This window comes from Ranitomeya imitator, chromosome 4, assembly GCF_032444005.1.
Source record: "Ranitomeya imitator isolate aRanImi1 chromosome 4, aRanImi1.pri, whole genome shotgun sequence".
Lineage (NCBI taxonomy): Eukaryota > Metazoa > Chordata > Amphibia > Anura > Dendrobatidae > Ranitomeya > Ranitomeya imitator.
This window is the reverse complement of record NC_091285.1, coordinates 204595719-204622917: the sequence shown is the minus strand read 5'-3', so window position 1 is coordinate 204622917 and position 27199 is coordinate 204595719. Positions and strand designations below refer to the sequence as shown.

At 41.2% G+C, this 27199-nt stretch overlaps 1 protein-coding gene across 3 annotated transcripts in view; it reads left to right on the top strand.

The window, feature by feature from the left end:
• NR1H4 (nuclear receptor subfamily 1 group H member 4) overlaps window positions 1-11920 on the top strand; it is a 288102-nt gene extending 276182 nt beyond the window's left edge. Inside the window, exon 10 of one of the 3 annotated variants that reach the window (XM_069764302.1) lies at window positions 11002-11920. In XM_069764302.1, the coding sequence (XP_069620403.1) occupies window positions 11002-11240 (239 nt within the window). In that variant the 3' untranslated portion in view covers window positions 11241-11920. The remainder of the gene's footprint in view (window positions 1-11001) is intronic. The other 2 variants (XM_069764304.1, XM_069764303.1) reach the window with 2 other exon arrangements.
• Window positions 11921-27199: the final 15279 nt, after the last annotated feature.

The following is a 27199-nucleotide window of genomic DNA, read 5'->3' as shown; positions in this document are numbered from 1 at the left end:
GTGGGCTGTACTATATACTACATGGCTGTGCTATATACTACGCGGGCTGTGCTATATACTACGTGGGCTGTGCTATCTACTACATGGGCTGTGCTATCTACTATGCGGGCTGTGCTATATACTATGGGGGGTATATTATATTCTATGGGGAGGCCATGTTGTATACTATGTGGCTGTGTTATATACTATTGTGGGGGTATATTCTATTCTATGGGGGAGGCCGTGTTGTATACTATGGGGGTATATTATATTCTATGGGGGGAGGCTGCTTTATATACTATGTGGCTGTTTTGTACTTGGGGGGTACATTATATTCTATGGGGTAAGCTGTGTTACATACTATGGGGGATACATTATATTCTATGGGGAGGCTGTGTTATATACTATGGGGGGCTGCATTGTATTCTATGGGGGCTACATTATATATTATGGGGAGGTGGGCTGTATTATATTCTATGGGGGGCTGTATTAGATTTTATGAGGGATGATTGCATCATACTCTTTGATGGGGCTACATTATACTATGAGGGGGCTGCATTATTTTCTATGGGGGCTTACATTATGCACTATGGGGTGGCTGCATTATACTCTGGGGTGACTGCATTATACTATATGTAGGCTGCATTATACTGTATTGAGGACAATGGGGAATACATTATATTATATGAAGAAATATGGGGTGCATTATACTATGGGAAGTGAATTGTACTACATGGATGGATGACTATGGCGGTGCATTATACTATACTAGATGGTGGCCCGATTCCAACACATCGGGTATTCTAGAATATGCATGTCCACGTAGTATATTGCCCAGCCACATAGTATATTGCCCAGCCACGTAGTATATTGACCAGCCACGTAGTAGATTGCCCAGTCATGTAGTATATTGCCCAGCTACATAGTATATTGCCCAGCCACGTAGTATATTGCCCAGCCACGTAGTATATTGCCCAGCCACGTAGTATATTGCCCAGCCACGTAGTATATTGCCCAGCCACGTAGTATATTGACCAGCCACGTAGTATATTGCACAGTCACGTAGTATATTGCCCAGCCACGTAGTATATTGCCCAGCCACGTAGTATATTGCCCAGTCACGTAGTATATTGCACAGCGTCATAGTATACAGCACAGAGCCACATAGTATACAGCACAGACACGTAGTATATTGCCCAGCCACGTAGTATATTGCCCAGTCACGTAGTATATTGCCCAGTCACGTAGTATATTGCCCAGTCACGTAGTATATTGCCCAGTCACGTAGTATACAGCACAGAGCCACGTAGTATATTGCCCAGCCACGTAGTATATTGCACAGTCACGTTGTATATTGCCCAGCGACATAGTATATTGCACAGCGACATAGTATACAGCACAGAGTCACGTAGTATACAGCACAGCCACGTAGTATACTGCCCAGTCACGTAGTATATTGGCCAGTCACGTAGTATATTGCCCAGCCACGTATGTAACAGGTTAAAAAAAGAGTTAAAATAAAAAATAAACATATACTCACCTTCTGAGGGAGCCCTTGTAGTCCTGTCACCTTTGTGCGGTGCATGCGGCAGCTTCCGGTCCCAGGGTTGGATGAGCGCAGGACCTGTGGTGACGTCGCGGTCACATGACCGTGACATCATGGAAGGTCCTTCTCGCATACCATCCTTGGCCCCGCAACCTGTTGCTTGCACTGCCGAGGAGAGGACGCTACGACGGAGGATGAGAATAGCAAGTTTTTTGTTTTTTTTATTATTTTTAACATTACATTTTTTTACTATTGATGCCGCATAGGCAGCATCAATAGTAAAAAGTTGGGGTCACACAGGGTTAATAGCAGCGGTTACGGAATGCGTTACCGTGACATAACGCGGCCCGTTACCTCCGGCATTAACCCTGTGTGAGTGGTGACAGGAGGGGAGTATGCGGGCGCCGGGCACTGACTGCGGGGAGGAAGGAGCGGCCATTTTCTTCCGGACTGTGCCCGTCGCTGATTGGTCGTGGCTGTTTTGCAAGTAAAAATGCTGCATATTCAGATTGTTTGTCGGAACGAAAATCCTTGTTCTCAGCAGCACATCAGCGGTGTAAACTGTAGATGTGCTGCTGATAACATGATACTGTATGGTGATCTGTTAGTGATCTATTAGTGATTGTTCTGACCCCATCATTCTTTCTCAGATGGTGGAAAGAGGCTGGTAAACAAGCATTGAACGACTTCAGTATTGTCGCATTTGGGGCCCCATTTTAAACTTTGCCTAGGGCCCCACTTTGCCTAAAACCCCTGCTGGCCATGACAGTGATTTGATGTGGTGGTCCTCCATCCACACCTTGATTGACCTAGCTGCGTGGCATGGCGCATTGTCCTGCTGGAAAAACCAGTCCTCAGAGTTGATGAACATTGCCTGAGCAGAAGGAATCAACTGTTTTTCCAGGATAACCTTGTATGCGGCTTGATACATAGTCCTTTGCAAAGAACAACCTCCCCAATTCCAGCCTTGCCAAGACGCAGGAAAGCTGTGATTAAACATCATGGTTATTCCATATTGATTTCTGAACGCTTCCTGAGTTAAAACATTAGTATTGTTTCTTTGTTTCTAAATGATTATTAACTTGTTGTCATGCTGCTGCAATGCAGGTAGGTGCAGGCTTCACTAGATGGCAATAGAGAGGAAGCAGGTCTGCATCTAAACATCGCTAACCTGCAGTGCAACAGTGAGGCTACCAAAGGTGGCAGCAGAATAGTTAAAACATTCAGGGTCAAATCCTAGACTGTAGCGCAGTACAAAAGGAATAAGCAAACTTGTGGTCAGAGACAAGCCAGGGGGTCAGTAACAGTCAGGAGCAGATAAGTCAAAAGACAAATGACAGAAACAGGTCAGGATACGCCAAGTCAAAACCAGGGAGTCTGCACGCTAAAGCGAAACACTGAATCAAGACGGGAACAGGGGAAAATGGAGACACGGGTTTAGACAGCAAACGCAGCAGGACAAATCAGAGCAATCAGAGTCAGCTTACATCAGCACACAGCAGAAACTATAACTGACATGATCTTCAGGACACAGCATGGCTAAATAGCAACCCTGAGACCAGACTGATGCTGAGAAAAGTTAACCCTGACATGATCAGATCGGAAAAAAGGAAGACAAGACTCAAAACCCGGTCTTGGTCATGACACTTGTTTTTGTGGGTTTTTTTGCATTATTTGAGGTCTGCAAGCAATGCTTTTTTTTGTTATTTAGATCTATTCTCATTTTCAGAAAATAAATACAAAATGTATTGCTTGGAACTTCGGAGACATGCTGTCAGTAGTTTATAGAATAAAAGAACAATTTACATTTTACTCAAAAATATACCTATGAAGAGAAAAATCCTACAAACTGAAAATTTGTCTCCTGAAAAAAAAAACAAAAAAAAAACAACCATATCCCTCACCTGTCTGAAGTGCTGATTCAATACTGTCCCATGCCATAATCTATGTCTGCGATATTAGGCTTACAACCTTGAAGGTGGCATGATGCAACCATCCAGGCTGAAAACTCTGTGATGATATGCTGTGAGTGCAGCTACAGTCACTAGCTGTAACGTCATAGAGTTCACTGCCGGTCAGGTCATTGAAGCTGCGTTCCCATACTTCACTGTGAGCGGCCTGATGAACTGTGGTGAACTCAAGGAGATCACCACGAGCACCTTGATAATTTTTTAATAGTAATCATACTATCCCAAAGAATAAAGCTGCCTTATCAATTTTACAACACGTGGAACGGCATAAAAAAATCCTGAATTGCTGTTCTTTTTCATTCTGCCTCACAAAAATCAGAATAGAAAGCGATTGTAAAATGTCATGTGCCTAAAAATGGTACCAATAAAAACATCAACTCGTACTGCAAAAAACAAGGTCTTACAGAACTTTGTCAGCAGAAATTTGGAAAAGTTATAGCTCTCAAAATATAGCAATTAAAAAATTTGTTTTTGCAAAAAAAGCATCATTTAATGTGTGACAGCAGCCACACTAAAAAAAACTATATAAATCTGGTATCAATGTAATCATACTGACCTAAAGAATTAAACCGTCTAATCACTTAATCACTTATACCACACAAGAAACGGCGTAAAAAATAGATAAAAACAATTCTTGATCGGCTGTTGATTTGTTCATTCTGCCTCTCAAAGATCACAGAATGGCTTATGAATAGGTATGGAAAGTATTCATACCACTTTAAATTTTTCACTCTTTGTTTCATTGCAGCCATTTGGTAAATTCAAAAAAAGTTCATTTTTTTCTCATTAATGTACACTCTGCACCCCATCTTGACTGAAAAAAAAGTATTATTAAAAAAGAAAAACTGAAGCTTATGACCATGTGATATTTCAGTTTTTCTTTTTATTAAATTTGCAAAAATTTATACATTTCTGTTTTTTTTTCAGTCAAGATGGGGTGCAGAGTGTACATTAATGTGAAAAAATGAACTATTTTGAATTTAACCCCTTCATGACCCAGCCTATTTTGACCTGGCCATTTTTTGCAATTCTGACCAATGTCCCTTTATGAGGTAATAACTCAGGAACGCTTCATTGGATCCTAGCAATTCTGAGAATGTTTTTTCATGACATATTGGGCTTCATGTTTGAGGTAAATTTAGGTCGATAATTTATGCGTTTATTTGTGAAAAAAATCGGAAATTTGGCAAAAATATAGAAAATTTCACAATTTTCAAATTTTGAATTTTTATTCTGTTAAACCAGAGAGTTATATGACACAAAATAGCTAATAAATAACATTTCCCACATGTCTACTTTACATCACCACAATTTTGGAAACATTTTTTTTTTGCTAGGAAGTTATAAGGGTTAAAATTTGACCAGCAATTTCTCATTTTTACAACAAAATTTACAAAACCATTTTTTTTTTTTAGGGACCACCTCACATTTGAAGTCAGTTTGAGGGGTCTGTATGGCTGAAAATACCCAAAAGTGACACCATTCTAAAAACTGCACCTCTCATGGTGCTCAAAACCACATTCAAGAAGTTTATTAATTCTTCAGCTGCTTCACAGTAGCAGAAGCAACATGGAAGGAAAAAATGAACATTTAACTTTTTAGTCACAAAAATGATCTTTTAGCAACAATATTTTTATTTTCCCAAGGGTAAAAAGAGAAACTGGACCCTGAAGGTTGTTGTCCAATTTGTCTTAAGTACACCGATACCTCATATGTAAAATTAGCTCCAATCATTAGCGGACACCATGCCACGTTTGGAGAGCCTCTGTGTGCCTAAACATTGGCCTAACAAAACCTAGACACCTCGACACAGCCGGAGAACTAAATACCCCTAAAGATGGAAATAGGAAAACTGTCTTGCCTCAGAGTAGACCCCCAAAGGATAGGCAGCCCCCCACAAATAATGACTGTGAGTTGGAGAGGAAAAGACACACGCAGGCAGAAAACAGGTTTAGCAAAGGAGGCCACTTCTAGCTAAATAGAAAAGGACAGGACAGGATACTAAGCGGTCAGCATAAAAATACTACAAAAATATCCACAGCAGAAAATACAAAACTCCACCACCTAACTAAAGATGTGGAGAGTATAACTGCAACTCCAGAGAATCCAACCAGACAGAGAAAAGCAACTGACACAGTCAAAGCTGGAGCAAATAGAAACAAAAGATCAGCACTGAAAATAAGCACACAGCAAGTGTGCTTCAGAAAAAGAAATAAACACTTATCTTTGCTGAACTGGCAGCTAGGCAGGTGAGGCCAGGCAGAGATCCAATACTTCCAAAGAAACATTGACAACTGGACAGGGCTAATGAATCCTGCACACTTAAATATCCCAGTCAGAACAGCAATTAGCAGATACACCTGGCCAGGACTGTGACTCGGAGACAACTGCATTCCCAGCTACAACCACTGGAGGGAACCCAAGAGCAGAATTCACAACAGGGTGATTACCAGGGGAGGAGGGGTTGATAGCCCCTCCCCTGCTAAAAGTGCCAAACTGTGGATGGTAACCATATGCACCAAAGAACGTTGACTTGCCGGTGGATTCTTGACGGTGATTATTAATAGAAATTCTGCCAGGTCTAAGTAGGATGCCAAATCCTCCTGATTTTCGGAGACAAAACATCTGAGTTAAGTCTCGAAATTATGATTAATGCGATCAGTCTGTCCATTCGACTGGGGATGGAAGGCAGAGAAAAAGGTTAGCTGCACCCTCAGTCGAGAACAGAACACCCTCCAGAACTTGCAAACAAACAGTGTGAAGCTTCACAATCTCATTTACAAACACCTGAACAAGAGTCTTGGCATTCCGAAGTGATGCGATGAAGTGAACCATTTTACTGAACCTATCTACAACCACCAAAACTACAGTTTTGCCTGCAGATACCGGCAGGTCAGTAATAAAATCCATGAATAAGTGTGTCCATGTTCAGATAGAAATAGGTAGAGGAAGAAGAGTACCAGACAGACAGGTGAGCAATACTTTAGAACGCTCTCAGATAATACAAGAAGATACGCGTTCAATCACATCCCGTTGCAACCCCGGACAACAAAACGACCAGAATGGAGGTCCGCAGTTGCCTTACCACCAGGATGACCAGCAAACACAGAGTTGTGATGCTCCTTAATTACTTTGCGGTGCAGACTAGATGGTGCAAATAACCTTCCTGGAGAGCAGGAAGCAGAGGCGTCCCCCTGGGCCTCCAACACCTCACCCTCCAGATCAGAGTACAATTCCGAAATGACTACCCCTTCTGCAAAATCGAGGAAGGGAAGGGAAGCTCCTAGACAAAGCATCAGCCTTGACATTTTTGACCCCTTAACAGAAGGTGACAACAAAATTGAACCTAGTTAAAAAACAGGGACCATCTAGCTTTCCTAGGGTTGAGACTTTTAGCTGATTGAAGATATGACAAGTTCTTATGGTCAGTGATAACAGTAATAGGATGGACAGCTCCCTCCAACCAATGTCGCCAGTCTTCAAATGCCAATTTAATCGCAAAAGCTCCCTATTACCTACGTCATAATTTATCTCCACCAGAGATAATTTCTTAGAAAAGAAAGCGCATGGATGCCAATTACCAGGGGACAGACCCTGAGACAACACAGCCCCAACCCCACCTCTGATGCATCAACCTCCACAATAAATGGGTGGGAAACATCGGGTTGACTAAGTATAGGAGGGATGGCAAAACAGCTCTTTAGGGAGAAAAAAGCCTGCAGGGCGGCATCCGACCACTTGGAAAAATCAGACCCCTTCTTTGTCATGTTAGTAAGGGTATGTTTCCATGGTCAGTAAACGCTGTGGGTTTGACGCTGCGTTCATCCGCAGCATCAAACCCGCAGCGGCCAGATGTTACAGTGTAGTGGATGAGATTTGAAGAAATCTCATCTCCACTATGCTTTCAGGGACTCAGTGCGGAGATGGACATGCGGCGCATCATTCCAGACTCGGTCTCCGCAAGATAAATTTCGTGTCCAATGTATTCAGCGCGGTGATTCTGTACGGTTCAGTGAACACATGCGTAATCACCTGTGTTCAAAAGCCGGCAGCGCTTTGGATGCAGCGGACATGTGCTGCGTCCAAAGCATTGCCTAATACTGAACGTGGGAACATACCCTAAGGAGTTTCACAATTACTGAATAACTCTGGATGAATTTCCAGTAAAAATCAGCCCAGAAAACATTGTAGAGCTTTTAAGTTCTCAGGATGGTCCCAATCAAGGCCAACACAGATCTTTTCCGGATCCATCTGAAAACCCAAAGATGACAGCAGGTACCCCAAAAACTGCACTTCCTGGACGGCGAAAAAACACATTTTTCTAGTTTGGCGTATAGTTTATCTCTTAATATTTGCAGCACCTGCTTAATATGACCCCGATGTGTCTCAAAATCAGGATAATAAACCAAAAATTTCATCTAGATAGATCACTACAAACATGCCCACCAAATTATGGAAAATATCATTAATGAAATGCTGGAATATCGCAGGTGCATTGGTCAAACCAAAAGGCATGACCAAACTCTCGAAAGGACCCTAAGGGGTATTGAACACCGTTTTCCTTTCATCCCCTTCTCTGATTCTAACCAAGTTGTAAGCCCCCCTTAAATCCAACTTGAAGAATACCTTAGCTTCCACCACCTGGCTGAACCGATCCGGAATCAGAGGAAGAGGGTATGGATCTCGGATGGTAATTTGATTTAATTCCTGGAAATCGCCGCTGATAGTGCGGCCGGTGCGCTTAGTAACCCGATATTTACCCTGGTTACAAGATGACAGCGGGTGATCAGCGACCAAAAAAAGGTCCTGATCATTCCCCAACGACCAATGATCTCCCAGCAGGGGCCTGATCGTTGGTCGTTGTCACACATAACGAGATTGTTAGCGGGATCGTTGCTACGTCACAAAAAGTGTGACGTTGCAACGATATCGTTAACGAAATCGTTATGTGTGAAGGTACCTTTTATAGCAAACTCAGCATCAACCATACTGACTCCAGCTCCACTGTCAACAAACACAGAAATGTCCTTAGTTTTGCTCTCCAACATCACCTCTGCTGTCTGGACAAACGGGGAAATGCAGGCTAACGAAAAATGTACCCCTTGCTTATTCAACTCCAGACTACCAACAGTTAAATGAGTTGATTCCTTTTGCTTAGGCATCAAAGGACAGGCTCCGCTAAAATGTCCCTTTTGTTCCACAAAAAAACACAAACCCTTTTTTTTTGCGAAACTTGGAAAAATTTGGGCCTTCAGGAATATTTTCAGTGAAAAAAATGTAATATTTCAGTTTCATGGCCCAATACTATAAAATTCCGTGAAGCACCAATGGGTTCAAGATGATTACCACACCCCTAGATAAATTTCTTAAGGGTGTAGTTTCCAAATGGGGTCACTTTTGGGATGTTTCTGCTGTTTTGGAACCTCGGCGCTCTCCAAATGAGACAAAGCATTTGCAATCTATTCCAGACAATCTTGCATTCCAAAAATCAAATAGCGCTCCTTCCCTTCCAAGCCCTGTCGTGTGCCCAAAAAAGTCTCTGACAACATATATGTTATCCCTGTACTCACGAGAAATTGCACAACAAATTATATGGTCCATTTTCTCCTGTTACCCTAAAAAATTGGGGACTAAAACAATATTTTTTGAGAAAAAACCCAAATTTTTAATTTGCATGGCTCAACGTTATCAAATTCTGTAAACCACCTGTGGGTTCAAGATGCTCACCACACCTCTATATAAATTCTTTGAGAGGTTAGTTTACTAAATGGGTTCACTTGTGGGGGGGGGATTTCCACTATTTAGGCACACCAGGGCCTTTGAAAATGCAACATGGCATCCGCTATCTATTCCAGCCAATTTTGCACTTTAAAAGTCAAATGGTGCTCCTTAACTTCCAAGCACTGCCATGCACCCAAACAGTAGTTTTCCACCATGTATGGGGTATGTATGTACTCAGGAGAAATTGCTCAACAAATTATTTGGTCCATTTTCTAATGTAAGCATTGTGAAAATGAAAAATTTGGGGCTAAAGTAACATTTTTGTTGTAAAAATTAAAATTTTAATTTTTTCCTTCCATATAGCTTTTATTCTTGTGATGCACCTAAAGTGTAAATACGATTCTTGAATGTGGTTTTGAGCACTTTTAAATATGCAGTTTTTAAAATGGTGTTACTTTTGGGTATTTTCTGTCACATAGGCCTCTCCTCGTCATTAAAAAAATAGGTTTTGTAACTTTTGTTGTAAAAATGAAAAATTGCTGATTAACTTAACACTTCAAAAAGAAATTCTGTTTAAAAAATGATGCTGAAGTAAATTAGACATGTGGTAAATGTTATTTATTAATTATTTTGTGTGGTCTAACTATTTGATTTAAGGGCATAAGAATAAAATTTTGGAAAGGTAGACATTTTTCGTCAAATTTTTGTTATTTTCATTAATAAACGCAAATTACATAGTCAAATGTTACCACTAACATGAAGTACAATGTGTCACAAAAAACATTCTCAGAATCACTGGGATATGTTGAAGCTTTCCAGAGTTATTACCACATAAAGTGACACTGGTCTGATTTGAAAAATGAGGCCGAGTTATTAACCCACAAAGTTGCTCGGTCCTTAATTGACTGGCCTCTCCGGCTCATACGCTGCAGTGACATTCTAAAACATCACTACACAGGAGAGTAGCTATATGTGATCATATCGTTTGCGAAAGTGGGGATCTGGCTGTCAAAGATAGTGAGTCGCCAGAGAGAAGGCACAGAAGGTGTATTTTCCTCTTTGCCTTCTCGTTCATTGAACACACAGCTCTAAATAAGCACTTTGTATGCAGTAGTAAGAAGTGCTGATGGCACTTCCTCCTACATACACAGCAATGTGATTGCTATGTATAGCAGGAAGCAGGAGTTGCTGGGTCATAAGAGACCCAGACAGCTCTCCTATGCAGCCAGGAGGCTGAATTTCTTTTGTGACTGGGGCTAATATATCAGCCCCAGTTACAAGGGAAATGAGATGAAAATAAAAATACTTCAAAATTTAAAATGTCTCACAAAGGACTATTAAGTCCTTATTGGGGGCAGAATGTGTAAAATAAATGAAAAATAATCCAAATTGCTTTTACTAGCCCCGCAAAAAAAAAAACCTGAAGCAAAAAAAAACAGAGAATATGATAAAAATGAAACCTCATGTAGCATGAAAAAAAAAGATGCAAAAATTACTTGACTATCTGAACGAGAATTTTTTTTATAGGTTTTTAAACCGTATGTACAAAAAAACGTAAACACAGGTAAATGGCCCAGTCTCGAACTGGTTAAAGACAGTATTTTGGCACAGAATTCTGCAGCATTTAGTTTGATAATTCTCCCCCAATGTTTGTTGATTCTCTTTGTTGTTACCATTATTCACAAGCATTCAGAAGACGAATTATGCGCCGTCATGCATTTCCAACATTCCAGTTATCTGTGTGGTGACATTTACTCATTTTTTATACTTCACCATTCATTACAGATCGACAATACATCAAAGACAAGGAGTCGGTGGAGAATCTTCAGGAGAGCTTCCTGCATATTCTAGAGAAGCTGTGCAAGCAGCATCACCCCAACAACCCTCAACACTTCGCCCGACTTTTGGGGCGTCTCACTGAGTTAAGGACATTTAGCCATCACCATACAGACATGGTTATGTCTTGGAGAGTCAGAGATCACAAATTTACTCCCCTCCTTTGCGAAATCTGGGATGTACAATAATGAAGACGTTTTTATGCAAAAACTGTAACTTTATCTGTATTTTTGTCACCTATAAACTAGGTCTGATCAGCATTCTAATGGGATATAGATATATTTAAATACAGAAGAGTAATTAACATTAATGTTATATGCATTTGTATATAGAATACATGTGTCTTTGTACAACTGTTTTGTGTCAATTTGGAGTGATAAAATAGAACACATGAACCCATTAATACATGTGACAATTTACATAATGTTAATTTTTTTTTCTTTGAAATGGACAAATTATGCGTTTATCCATCTATAGGGACTGGTTCCGCAGATCGCAAGTAGTCCAAGAACTACTGTAGATTCGGACCTCCGATTTATATTAGGATTTCTCTTTCCGAACAAAAATATATAATGTTTCTGGTGCACCTTGCTAGTTATATATTATTCTTTATCAGTGGTGGACACCGACAGAAGAGGGCCCCTGTGCAAGACAAGTATATGGGCCCCTCTTTGTATCTGTGACAGAACCTGCAGCTGATTTGAAACTAGAAGTGGGTCCCATACCTCTTGGGCCCTTGCGTGGTGGCACCAATGATATGTCCACACCTGCTCCTTATGCCATAAAACCAACAAGTTTCAGAGACCCTATGACAAAACTTGTGACCTGGGAGCAAAAACTCAATAAATGTGTCTTATGCCGTATGCTTAATTAATTTTGTTTTTGTTTCTTACATAATTCTGGCTAGTTTTGCTTAGTAAATCTCCCCAAAATATTAATTTGCTGCCATTGAAAATATGATACCATGTTGACTAATGACTAAATTGCACAAACAAGATCAATTTAAAAATGGATGTCCTCTCTGATTATCCTTCATAATATGCTTTCTGGATGTCATAAGGAAAGAGACTACTCAATTTTCCAGGGGTGAAAGCAACTGCAAAGGTTGCTTTGAAGGACTTGGTGAGAATGTATCACATGCTACTCCATTGATTTGCATTAATGCTATGTAACGCTACAGGGGAGATATGTGGTCAACAACACAGTGCATGACTGATTCAGTAGCAATTTAAGTTTAAGAACACAAAGTAGTCAATCCTCTTGAATTGCTCAAACTTCTCCATTTATGCAAGCAAACATTATTAAAGCTTACAACAATGCCCATATGCATTAATAGGGAGTTTTATACACCATGGAGCCAGTTAAATACATTTTCAACAGAGTTCTGGCCCTAGGCTAAGTGCACACAGATATTTTGCTGATTTTTTGGGAGCAGAAACTCAACGTTTTTGAGGAGATATGAAGAATGATTTGGAGAATTTCTGTTTTTCCCTCACTCAGAACTGTAGATAGTAATACACTGGATAGTTTGTTAAATGAATGATGTAATTCTACATCTGTCTTTACATAGTGAATCAACCGTATTGTGCCAACTATTGCTCATATCAAAGGGTAAGTGACCATTCCTGCACAGGGGCCCACCAGGAATTGACCCGTTCTCACGTGGGCCAGTTCTTAGCCTGTATGTCACTGTGCTGCCCATTTTTACAATAAATGGCACACAGAGCCGATTTCTTTTGTGCACCCATAGACTTAAATAGGTTAGTTTTATCTGAGATATAGAAGAGTATGGAGTGTGCTACAATTATTATCACACGGACATTCAGCCTTTGTGAAAAAACTGTCATCTGAACATCCCAACTGAACTATATCGGTTAGTGTGCTGTCCAATTTTTACTTGGACAGCACACATCCATAAAATACGCTCGTCTGATCTACATTCCCATATCCGTGTGACACGTAGTGCTTCAATAGCCATACACACAACCATTTTATAAACGGATCCGTTTGTTTGATCCTTAAGACTTAGAGCATGTCCTTTTCTCATCCATTTTATGGGTGAGACTCGACCATCAAAGTCTATGGAGATCTGTTAATGAGGGATGAAAAAAAAGACACACCGGTACTTTTTACTTCACTGATCCATTGACACAAATCAATAAGAGAATAAAAGTTCAGACAGTTCACTTTCAGTTTTTAAAAACAGATGAGAATATATGGATGCGGCATCTAAGCAAAACAAAGGACGCATGGAAGAGAAACAGTCAGTTTTACAAGATGTAAAAATGGATTAATCTAGCCTTGTTTGTGGCCTGCTTTTCCTGCAGTAATGTTGCAAATTGCATAAGGGCAACCTGTTTAAATCAATGAAAGCCATTGTTTCTGTCTTGCAATCCAATCCATAACATCTCCATCAACAACCTAGACCTTCTTCAGGCATACAGACTGCATATAGGAGAGGTTTGCGAGAGAAGCACTAGTGGTCCAGCGGCCTGACCGCAATGGTTGTTGGCTGAAATGTTATATATTGGTTTGCAAATAAACATCGCATCTATTTTACTAGCGAATACCTAGTTCTTCATAAGTACTGCAAGGGGTAGGACCCTACTAATACACCACTGACACGGAGTGCTGCAATCTACTCGCAACCATTCTGTCACTATTTGCACCCAACATCCATATGTTTTGGTTCTTTGTCATCTTTCCTCAAGATTTTTTGAGGAAGATGTTTTCCAAGATGTAACCAAACACCCACTACGGTTGCCTATAAAGACATTAACTAAGGAATACGTTTCTTGCATATTCACATGCATGAAGCAGATCTTACTTCTGTACCAGGAAAAGATTGTGGAAAAAATGTAGAATTTTTTCAATAGTTACAAAATTGATAGTATGACCAAACACCAGGAATCCCTAGAAATCCTCTGGCGTGCACCAACAGCAACGATACACAAGAATGACAGTTTCTCAGCTCTTATGCTGTACAATAACTGTATGGCTTTGGCTTGTCTACTGAGGCCGGCGTCACACTAGCGAGTTTTACGGACGTATGAGTGCAGAAAATACGTCCGTAAAACACGCCTAACAAACGTCCCAATTATTCTCTATGCCCCTGCTCCTATCTGCCGTATTTTACTGATCAGTATTATACGGCTTTCTACGGCCGTAGAAAATCACAGCATGCTGCGTTTGTCACCGTATTGCGCAAAAAAACGCCAATGAAAGTCTATGGAAGGCAGAAAAATACGGATTACACACGGACCAGCAGTGTGACTTGCGAGAAATACGCAGCGGTGTTAGAGAGAAAAGCCGGCAATTCAGCGCGGTGTACAGTAAAATCACACTGACAGCTTACAATAGAATAGGTAGAATAAATGTGTACACATAGAATAGGTATATATATATATGTCAGTGAGACACATATATGTATATATATTATTACTTCATACAGCGCTAGATAGCTTTAAAGCCAGTAATTCAATTACGCGGGAGCCCACGCCAATTTTTTCCGCCATTTAACCCTTTAATTTAAGAGCTAGAACGGCCAAATTTTGCATATACACACTACTAACATTAGTAGTGTGGAATATGCAAAAAAAAAGGTGATATGAGATGGTTTACTGTATGTAAACCATGTCTCATATCATGTCGGGTTTAGGAAGGAGATAGCAAAAGCCGGCAATTGAATTACCGGCTTTAAAGCTATCTAGCGCTGTATGAAGTAATAATATATATACATATATGTGTCTACTGACACATATATGTATATATATATATATATATATATATATATATATAGACAGTATATATGTTTTGGTTTTTTTTAAACACATGGATCCCTTGTATAGCCGTATGTCGGTTTTGCAAGCCTGCGAGAAAAACACGCAGTACGGATGCCATAAGGATTACATACGGAGGATGCCATGCGCAAAATACGCTGATACACCCTGCCTATGGAGGAGCTATGGACCACTATTTTGGGGACTTTTCAGCATATTACGGCCGTAATATACGGACCGTATTGTCTTACGCCGAGTGTGACTCCAGCCTAAATGTCCCAAAATTGGATAGCTGTCCCACTTTAAACTATATCTACGTCATTTACACTGGAAAGTGGTGGTTCAGCTCCACCTTTCATTTTTTCTAAGACTCCACACAGTTGGAGCAATAACATCACTATATCGTGACTGAACCAAAGACATCCACAAAGTATACAGCGCTGCTCCACTCATTGTGGCAATGGGACAAGGTGAGCACTTTTGTTTAGCTGCCAGTGGCGTAAAGTGGAAAAGCACTATAATGGAGGCAAGAGGCTTTGGGTTATCATACTGTCTGAGGGGGGAAGCAAACTATGCAGATTACAATCATTATGTAAGGGAGGCACGCAGAGTAATTCAGTGATATAAGACCATAATAACCTTATAACTAGCTATCTGTCCCAGATGTGGAACATCAGTAATACAAATCTAGTAGTGCACTGCGTTACGGCCTTAGGTGGCACATGTGGTTCATGGAACCATTATGCCACAGACTGTACTTATCCTGGAATGGAGTGATGAAGCAGCTACCTTGTATTAACTGGAGCTCCTAGTGGTGAGGTCAGACTTGTGTGTCAGGTAGCTGCCAGGTACCACTCCATGGTGGATTCTGGCAGTTTCAGCTGACCCCAAGGGTCTAAGCTGTTTACTCAGATTCCTAAACAGGCCAGGACGGCCACTAGGACAAGTTCAGTATGTGCGGACAGGACAGCCACTTGGGACTGGTTCAGACTGTGCAGTCTCCGGATAGCAGATGGGATGGCCACAGGGACAGGTTCAGAATTTGCAGTCTCCAGATAGCAGATGGGACAGCCACAGGGACTGGTTAGAGACACTCGTCTCAGGAAAAGGTTAAGGTACTGCCGATGCAGTTTCAGGATATGGATACCGCTGAAGCGGACGCAGGAACAAGAACTAACGGTGCAGGACTAACGGGACACAAGCTACGGTAAACATTAGCAGACTAGGGATGGGGGACCTGGCAACATACTGTAAGGTGGTTTAGCGTATGCAACTGTAACTATAGGTGTTACTCAGGCGACTCACTAGGGGAGAGGGAGTTTTTTTAATACAAGATACCTCCTATACGTTGGGAGACATCTTGCAGGTGTACTACATTATACTAAATGCCTCTCAGCAACAAGCACAGAGCATTTAGTATATGCACGAGCTGCCCCTTTAAGAACAAGAGAGTGCACACGTGTACTAAGCGTGCCGCCGAGACACAGTGCGGCATGCACTGAGGGATACAGGAAGAACGCTGAAACCACGTAGGAGGGCCAGGTGGTGAGAATGGGACACAGTGCAGGGACGTCGGCAATAGCACTACACACTGCACCCAAATTCAGCACATCAGAATCTACATAGACTGATCTTCCACGGAGAAATGTCACTTGCTGTATAGCTGAGGGGAACAGAACTATGCTTACTACATTGATATGTTAACAGAACCAAGCTTACTACATAAAGATGTGAACAGAACCAAGCTTACTACATGGAGATGTAAACAGAACCAAGCTAGCAACATGGAGATGTGAACAGAACCAAGCTTACTACATGGAGATGTTGTTGCAGAGTGCGTCTTCTTGCAGTCACCGCTGTACTTAGGAAAGCTTCAATCAGCAAGATATCTTGAGTAAACAGTATTTACTTCATACTGGATAAACATGAGATACAATTCAGTGTCACACAGTCCGTGCACTGAAGACAACACATTCATGAAGAAAAGCAAAACCGAAAGTAAGAAAACAACCAACCACTGAGAGCTTCCCTCCCCACATTACAGCAAGTATATGACTTTACACACTATCGCCATCTGCTGTCTGGTTAGTATAAAGTCCTCCTTTCACTTATAATAAGTCCCAATCTGTTGCATATGCCAACACCCTTTCTCAACAGTAAGGATTATTCAATCAAACCCAACTTTTTTATTAGTCTCTGATGTTTATCAGCATTCAACGCCTTCTTTCACGGCTACTCAGTGAATTAAGTTAGTCTATACCGCCATATAGCTCCGCCGTTTGCTAGCAGCAGGTACTCCTGCACGGTGGACCCCGGGCTGCGAACGCACCAATATCAATAAACATCTCTATTTACTCGGTGCATTCCGCTAGCCGTAACAAACGCCTTCATGAAAAATTTCTTCAGTAGGACAGTACTCTAACTTCAAGACTCCTTGTTCCTGATGATCTCTCAAGAAATGATATTTCACATCAATATGTTTGGTTTTTGGATTGACTCTTTCCATCTGAGCAAGAACAAGACATCCTTGATTGTCCTCTTTTAGTTTTGTTGGTGCCAACTGTGGTTGTCCTAATTCTGTCAACAATTGTCTTAACCACAGTACTTCTTGGCTCGCATGTGCTGCTGCAACATATTCTGCTTCTGTTGAAGATAGTGTCACAATTGACTGTTTCTGTTGCTTCTATCCATTTATTAGCTTCTTCTACTGGACGTTTAGATATTTCCTCCCAAGAAGTAGGCTCATAGATTTTTCTTGTGCTTGTCTTGTATGAGAGACGTTTTGGTGGTTTTCCTTTGTTCTCTCTCATTGAACGTCTTGGTTCTGTGTCTGTTTGTAGTTGTGATTCTTCACTTTCAGTATTTTGTTCTTCATTAACTTCTACTTCTTTCTCATCAGATATTTCTTCAGTTGTGTCATTATTGGTTTTCTTATTTTTTGTTTCAACTGAAATCATAATGTCTTCATTTAAATCTTCAATGAATGTCACACTGTTACTCACTGTAACTCTGTCTGTTTTGGGATCTAGGATTCTGTATCCTTTGCAATTCTCACTATATCCAACAAATATTCCTTCCATGGATCTGTTTTGAAGTTTGGAACGTTTTTCTGTTGGAATGAATATGAAAACTTTACATCCAAAAACTTTTAAATGATTGACACTTGGTTTCATACCTTGCCACAGTTCATATGGAGTTTTCGTCAGTTTTCTGGAAAAAAGTCGGTTCTGTAGATAAGTAGCTGTCATTGCTGCCTCACCCCAATATTTCTCTGGTTGTTTGGAATCTGTCAGCATACATCTTATCATCTCTGTTAGAGTTCTGTTTTTCCTTTCTGCTACTCCATTTTGTTCAGGTGTGTATGGAACAGTTTTCTGGTGTTCTATCCCATTTTGTCTTAAGTAGTCTTCTATTCTGTGACTTGTAAATTCACCTCCATTATCACTTCTGATGACAATTGGCTTCCTTTGAAATTTGTTACTTGATCTTGTTACATAGTCTACAAGTTTATCAAAAACTTCACTTTTGTTTTTAATTAAGTATGTGACTGTGTATCTTGAGTAATCGTCTATAAAAGTCAACATGTATCTATTGCCTCCTGATGTAGTCACTTTCATGGGTCCACATACGTCAGTATGCACCAAATCAAGTGGTCTTTCGCTTTTCATCTCACTTTCTTTTGGAATAGATATCCTTGTGGCTTTGGATTTTATACAACAATCACATCTTATGGTAATTGAGCAATCTGATATCTTTAAATCTTTTGTCAATTCTTTTCTCTGAAGTTCCCTTATACTGTCCTAGACGTCTATGCCACATGTGAATACAGTTTTTGTGATCATGTGTACATACCTTCATCTGTTCCTTTGGTGTGTCAAAATGATATAATTGTTCATCTGCCTTGACTTTGGTTATCACCTTGTTTCCTGCAATAATTGCACACTCATTGTCTTTGAATTTCACTGTAAGTCCTTTTGCTGTTAAACGTTTCACAGATAATAATCCGCCTTCCAATTTTGGAACATACAACACATCTTGTACAAATATCTTTGAATCTTGTCCGAACTTGTTTGAACAATTTAGCATACCTTGTCCGATACCTTCTGCGGTTATTTTGCTTCCATCTGCGAGATAAATGGCTTCTTTCTTATCTAAATCAAGATCAGTAAAGAAATTCTTGTCACTTGTCATATGACTCGTTGCTCCTGAATCAATAAACCAACCAAGTGATGATTTCTTGTCTGTTACTTTAAATGTGCCATTCCAATTATTCTCACATGAATCGGAAATTGTGTTTTTTACTTTCTCTGTATGCTTATTATGTTGTAATTTTTGTTGTTCTGCTTTCCATATGGTACAGTCTTTCTTTAAATGACCTTTTTTCTCACATCTGAAGCATTCTCTTGTCTCTTTATTATATGGTTTTTGGAATTCTGTAGCTTTAAGAGCGTTTTCACTGTCCTTTTCAGTAGAAGAATCATTTCTTTGTTCTTTTCTTCTCTGATATTCATCTATTAGTCTTGTTTTCACAAAATCTAATGTAATGTCAGTTTCTGGTCTCGTCTCAAGGGCATTTTTCAAGGCTGTATATGAATCTGGTAAAATGCACAACAATATAGCTGCTACATGACTTTCTTTAATATCTTCACCAATAGATCTTAGCTGTGATATCACTTCCATCATTGAGAATATGTGCTTCTGCATATCGTCATTTGCACTCAATCTCATACTGTACAGCTTTCTTAATAAAAACAACTTGTGATTCAAGCTAGGTCTTTCATACAGTTTTCTTAATGCTTCCCACATTCCCTTAGCTGTTTCTTCATTTCTTATATGTATTAATTGAGCATCATCCACTAATAAGCTAATGGTGGCTCTCGCTTGTATATCCTTCTTATCCCATGTCTGATTATCTTGATCTGGTCTTGCTGTAACAATTACTTCCCATAGATCATCCTTAGATAACAACATCTCTACTTTGAATTTCCATAACTGATTTTCACTATTCAGTTTAGCTACTGTAAATTTCAGTTCTGTGTTACTCATCATCTTTATATAGTCTTACTTGTTTAGAGAGTTGTACTGAAGATATTCTCCTGTATGTCCTGTGAATTCTCTGCAATTATATCCAGCTCCTGGGATGCTGAATTCCTCTGTCACTCTGTATCTGGATTTAGTTCCTTCTGTTTACAGAGTTTATCTGTGTGCTCCGTTATCTGGGCTATAAACCAGGATCCTTCTGCCTGAGCTTGTAGTGCAGACCTGTAGTGTCTGGGGTGCCTGGGTTGTCTGGGGTTATCTGGGGTGCCTGGGGTTATCTGGGATTATCTGGGGTGCCTGGGATATCTGGGGTTATCTGGGGTGCCTGGGCCCATAACCTGTTGCAGAGTGCGTCTTCTTGCAGTCACCGCTGTACTTAGGAAAGCTTCAATCAGCAAGATATCTTGAGTAAGCAGTATTTACTTCATACTGGATAAACATGAGATACAATTCAGTGTCACACAGTCCGTGCACTGAAGACAACACATTCATGAAGAAAAGCAAAACCGAAAGTAAGAAAACAACCAACCACTGAGAGCTTCCCTCCCCACATTACAGCAAGTATATGACTTTACACACTATCGCCATCTGCTGTCTGGTTAGTATAAAGTCCTCCTTTCACTTATAATAAGTCCCAATCTGTTGCATATGCCAACAGATGTAAACATAACCAAGCTTACTACATGGAGATGTTAACAGAACCAAGCTTACTACATGAAGATGTGAACAGAACCAAGCTTGCTATATGGAGATGTAAACAGAACCAAGCTTGCAACATGGAGATGTGAACAGAACCAAGCTTACTACATGGAGATGTAAACAGAACCAAGCTTACTACATGGAGATGTGAACAAAACCAAGCTTACTACATGGAGAGGTAAACAGACCCAAGCTTGCAACATGGAGATGTGAACAGAACCAAGCTTACTACATGAAGATGTAAACAGAACCAAGCTTACTACATGGAGATGTGAACAGAACCAAGCTTACTACATGGAGATGTAAGTGACCCCAGAGACCTGGTCGTTGCAGTATGACACTCTGCCACTAAGGGGAGTGATGGTGCGTCTGATGGCACTGAAGGAATTCTCCTGACCAGGTATCACCAGAACACATTACACTTCACACTCCGGCCACTAGGGGGAGCAAAAGGCTTTAATTATTGGGCCCCTCCTCACACTGGTAAAACTAGGGGTTGGATAGAAAGTTAGTTAGAAGCTGACTGGGTTGGATTCAGGCAACATCCCGTGGCAGGGGGTGTTGCAGGGAGAAGACACAGGGGGGACCCTGTCGGGCGTGGGAACCTGGCAGGTGCCTAGCGAACAGAGCAGAACGTAGCGGAGCCGCGCCTGCACCTCCTGCGGCGGTATCCTAAGAAAGAGACAAGAAAGGAAGGATATTGTGGAACAGTGTAAACGAGATCTAGCAAAAAGGAGTACCAGTAGGAGTCGTGCCGTGAGACCGAGGCAACATCCTACTGAGGCGCGTAGCCAGTGGCCGGAACACCGCGGAGTAACTGACTCTAGGCCTTACTTCGAACTCCGCAGGACAGTTAATTATAGGTTGGCTGTCTACCTTAAATTTCCTAAGAAGACATAGGGGGCAACATTGGGAGAGGGGCGTCTCTAGGGTCCCGGAAGACCTCCAAGCCTTCCCGTCATACGGGTGCGTCCTAGCCAAAACATACTGGGGGACGAGAAACTAGCAACATCTGGAACTAAAGATAGAGAGAGCTGTAGAGAACGACGAACGAGAACAGCAGTTGTGAGGACTATTCCGAATGCTCAGCAGGGTAGAACTACAACACATAGGAGCTAGTGGTGGGCAACAATTTCCATCTGTGAAGGAAACTCTGGAAGTGCCCATCAGACCGGCCTGTCTCCGATAGCCCTGTTAAACGTGCTCTGGATTGAGGATCCTGAAGTCTTCAGTAAAGAGGTAAAGAGACTGCAACCTTGTGTCTTCATTATTGCCTGCACCTCACACCATCACCATCCACCTTACTGGGAAGCCCTGGGGACATACTTCACCTGTGGGAAGGTATACCATCCAGCTGCCATTCCATCACCCCAGCGGACCCCACAGCAGCGTCGGTCACCCTGACCGAACACCACAGATGGCGTCACGAACCCCTGACAGACTGCACCACCTTTATTGGACGCCCCTTAGCAGGGTCGCGGACCGGGTCTAGCCACCGTGACAGTCTGAGAACCGAACCAGAGAGGCCCGGTACCGAAACACATGGCCCTGTGTCTGGGGGTGCTCCATAAACAAAACCAAGCTTGCAACATGGAGATGTGAACAGAACCAAGCTTACTACATGGAGATGTAAACAGAACCAAGTTTACTACATGGAGATGTGAACAGAACCAAGCTTACTACATGGAGATGTGAACAGAACCAAGCTTACTACATGAAGATGTGAACAGAACCAAGCTTACTACATGGAGATGTAAACAGAACCAAGCTTGGAACATGGAGATGTAAACAGAACCAAACTTACTACATGGAAATGTGAACAGAACCAAGCTTACTACATGGAGATGTGAACAGAACCAAGGTTACTACATGGAGTTGTGAACAGAACCAAGTTTACTACACAGAGATGTGAACAGAACCATGCTTACTACATGGAGACGGGAACAGAACCAAGCTTATTACATAGATATGGGAGCAAATACAAGCTTACTACATTGATATGGAAACAAAACCGAGCTTATAACATAGATACAAGAACAGAACCAACAACATAGATATGGGAAGATAACCAAGCTTACTTCATAAACAAAGAACCAAAACCGCTACATATTTACTGTACAAAACCTATAAACAAGGGGGACTATTCCACAGTATTGCACAAAACCAGTTACGGCATATTTATTTTATCATGATTCAGAGAGATCTATGTAATCTACGAACTGCATGCCAACAGAGACAGTTCAGGAGGGTTGACAATACTGACAGATTTCCTTTAAGTGTGATCAACGTGCTGTGAAGAAATTTATGGCTAATAGAGAGCAATGACAGGTTCATGCAAATAAAGGCATAATGAGGAAGTTTTCTGCCACACAAGTTCATCAGATTGAGAAAGCATCTGCTAAAATACTATTTCAAAATAGCAAACTGATATTCGAAGCTGCTGTGGCCTCTGGAGTCTTGCAAACATCAAGGTTTAGGATCCTTCAGGAGGCTTGCAGTTGTGCATAAACTTCCTATTTTGCCACCCCTAAACAGTGGTCAGAAGCAGAAACAGCTGCAGCGGGCCCAGACATGCAAGAAGACTAATTTTATAACAGTCTTGTCTACTGATGAGTACCATGCAACCATGGATGGTCCAGATGGAATAGTGGATGGCACCATGTACTAACAAGGCTGCAATGTCAGCAAGGAGGTGGGGGAGTCATGTTTTGGGTTGCAATCATGGGGAGAGACATAGCAGATCTCTTTGGGGTCCCTGTAGACAAAGTATTTAAAGTTTCTGACTGACCACTTTCTATTATGGTACATAAAGAAGAACTGTGCCAGGCGAAGCAAAATCATCTTCATACTGTAGAGACAAAAACTGAGGGCACTACTATAAATATAAGTAAAAAGGATCACTGACCACACGCTAAAGAAATATGAGCAAACAAAGAAAGTTGCGGGTAGAGGCAAGGATCACCATTGAATATACAAGATTTAACAAAATTATATTCAAAATTAGACAAGCAAAACAAGACGTAATTTAAAAACAATTAAAGAAAACAAGGTTTATAGATCAACAACAACTTGAAAGGTCATACTGTATATGTACCCTCCAGACTTCTCCACTATGTGCACCGGGAGTGTGCAGCCTGTTGTCAGGCACACCATACAGAAATAAAACCATACAGTATAAACAGTACAAACTACAAAGTATACAAAGCTCAAAAAAACTCCAAAATTTCAAAATATGAAAATACATCCTTTGACTGTAAAAAATTGAACCCCTTTAAAGGGAATATAATAATTCCTGAGAATGGAAAGAGTAAGGAACTATCCCTATAAAAGGGAAATAAACACTAGTCAGAGGCAAAGACGGAGAAGAAAGAGCAAATAAATAAGGCTGTATAAGACCTGTTGGAATCTAAGAAGGGTTACCTGGTCACATCATAGAGGAGGAGGAAGAGCCCCACGTGTATCACCACACAGTGTAGCTTCCTCAAGGGAAAATGAGGGAGAGGAAGCTGTCAGCTATACAGTTAGGTCCATATATATTTGGACAGAGACAACATTTTTCTAATTTTGGTTATAGACATTACCACAATGAATTTTAAACAAAACAATTCAGATGCAGTTGAAGTTCAGATTTTCAGCTTTCATTTGAGGGTATCCACATTAAAATTGGATGAAGGGTTTAGGAGTTTCAGCTCCTTAACATGTGCCACCCTGTTTTTAAAGGGACCAAAAGTAATTGGACAGATTCAATAATTTTAAATAAAATGTTCAATTTTAGTACTTGGTTGAAAACCCTTTGTTGGCAATGACTGCCTGAAGTCTTGAACTCATGGACATCACCAGACGTTGTGTTTCCTCCTTTTTGATGCTCTGCCAGGCCTTTACTGCAGTGGTTTTCAGTTGCTGTTTGTTTGTGGGCCTTTCTGTCTGAAGTTTAGTCTTTAACAAGTGAAATGCATGCTCAATTGGGTTGAGATCAGGTGACTGACTTGGCCATTCAAGAATATTCCACTTCTTTGCTTTAATAAACTCCTGGGTTGCTTTGCCTTTATGTTTTGGGTCATTGTCCATCTGTAGTATGAAACGACGACCAATCAGTTTGGCTGCATTTGGCTGGATCTGAGCACACAGTATGTCTCTGAATACCTCAGAATTCATTTGGCTGCTTCTGTCTTGTGTCACATCATCAATAAAAACTAGTGACCCAGTGCCGCTGGCAGCCATGCATGCCCAAGCTATCACACTGCCTCCGCCGTGTTTTACAGATGATGTGGTATGCTTTGGATAAGAGCTGTACCACACCTTCGCCTTACTTTTCTCTTTCCATCATTCTGGTAGAGGTTGATCTTGGTTTCATCTGTCCAAAGAATGTTCTTCCAGAACAGTGCTGGCTTTTTTAGATATTTTTTAGCAAAGTCCAGTCTAGCCTTTTTATACTTGATACTTATGAGTGGTTTGCACCGTGCAGTGAACCCTCTGTATTTACTTTCATGCAGTTTTCTCTCTATGGTAGATTTGGATATTGATACACCGACCTCCTGGAGAGTGTTGTTCACTTGGTTGGCTGTTGTGAAGGGGTTTCTCTTCACCATGGAGATTATTCTGCGATCATCCACCACTGTTGTCTTCCGTGGGCGCCCAGGTCTTTCTGCATTGATGAGTTCACGAGTGCTTTCTTTCTTTCTCAGGATGTACCAAACTGTAGATTTTGCCACTCCTAATATTGTAGCAATTTCTCGGATGGGTTTTTTCTATTTTCGTAGCTTAAGGATGGCTTGTTTCACCTGCATGGAGAGCTCCTCTGACCGCATGTTTACTTCACAGCAAAACCATCCAAATGCAAGCACCACACCTCAAATCAACTCCAGGCCTTTTATCTGCTTAATTGAGAATGACATAACAAAGGGATTGCCCACACCTGTCCATGAAATAGCCTTGGAGTCAATTGTCCAATTAATTTTGGTCCTTTTAAAAACAGGGTGGCACATGTTAAGGAGCTGAAACTCCTAAACCCTTCATCCAATTTTAATGTGGATGCCCTCAAATGAAAACTGAAAGTCTGAACTTCAACTGCATCTGAATTGTTTTGATTAAAATTCATTGTGGTAATGTCTATAACTAAAATTAGAAAAATGTTGTCTCTGTCCAAATATATATGGACCTAACTGTATATAGTCAAAACCCATTACGTTACTGTAATTACCAATAAGGCAGGTATTAGAGGCATCCAGGAGTAACGGGTGCATTACCCGCTAAACATCTCAGAATTTGCTCCAAGGACTGGTTAGTGCGTTTGGTTTGCCGATTAGACTCCAGATGATAGGCAGCGGAAAAAGACAGTGATTCCCAACTTCTTACAAAAAGCCCACAAACTGCATACCTCTGTCAGACACCACATTCGTAGGCACACCATGCAGATGGACCACATGCAGCACAATCAACCTGGCCAAGGTTTCAGCAGACAAAGCGGGCAGAGGTACAAAATGAGCCTGATTGGAAAACCTATCCACCACCACCAACACAACGGAGTTACCCCTGGATGGAGGGAGATTAGTGATAAAACCCATGGACAAATGTGTCCATGGTCTATCCGGAATTGGTAAAGGCACCAATTCCCTGGACAGCCAGCAATTTTTAGAACGGGCACAAACCCCACGTGCAGACACAAACCTTTCTCGACCAAAGAGGGCCACGAGAAAACCCTAGCAACTGCCTCCCGGGTGGCTGAAATCCCAGGATGAGCACTCAATATAGACTCATGAACAGCATCGGACTGGAGCACCTTGGGCCCACCAGAGAAAAGCATTCTTGGGGCCCACTATGTAGCTACATAGAAATAAATACAAGACAACCAATTGCGTGGTAAAACACGCTAATATCAGGGTATAATATATGGAAGTACACGTCTTAATTATGTAGAAGGGGTTGGGTAGAATCATAGAGGGGTAGCTACGTCATAGAATATAATGTTGCCTCCTCATAGAATATAATGTAGCCTCCCTCATAAACTATAATGCAGTCCCCTCTCATAGAATATAATGCAGCACCCCACAAAATATAATGCAACCCCGTCAGGTATAACACAGTCCAAACCATAGAATATAACGTAGAACCCTCATAGGATATAATGCAGCCCCCTCATATAGTATAATGCAGCCCACCACAGAATATAATGTAGCTCCCCATTGAGTATACTGTAACCCCCATCATAGGACATAATGCTGCCCTACTGATATAGTATGATGTAGCCCCCCCAGAATATAATGTAGTCCCCTGAGAGAATAATGCAGCCCCACCACAGAATATAATGCAGCCCCCGATAGAGTATACTGTAGCCCCCTTATATAGTATGATGTAGCCCCCCAGAATATAATGTAGTCCCCTGAGAATAATGCAGTGCCCCCACAGAATTTAATGTAGCCCCCTCAAAGTATAATGCAGCCCTTCTCCCCCACCACCCCTATTATTCTTCCCCACCAGCCCATCACTGCCCATTCGACCACCTCCATCATTGCCTCCTCCCCCACCACCATCATTGTTCATTTCATCACCTCCATCATCACCTCCATCATCACCTCCATCATTGCCTCCCCCACCACCATCATTGCCCATCACCTCCATCATTGCCTTAC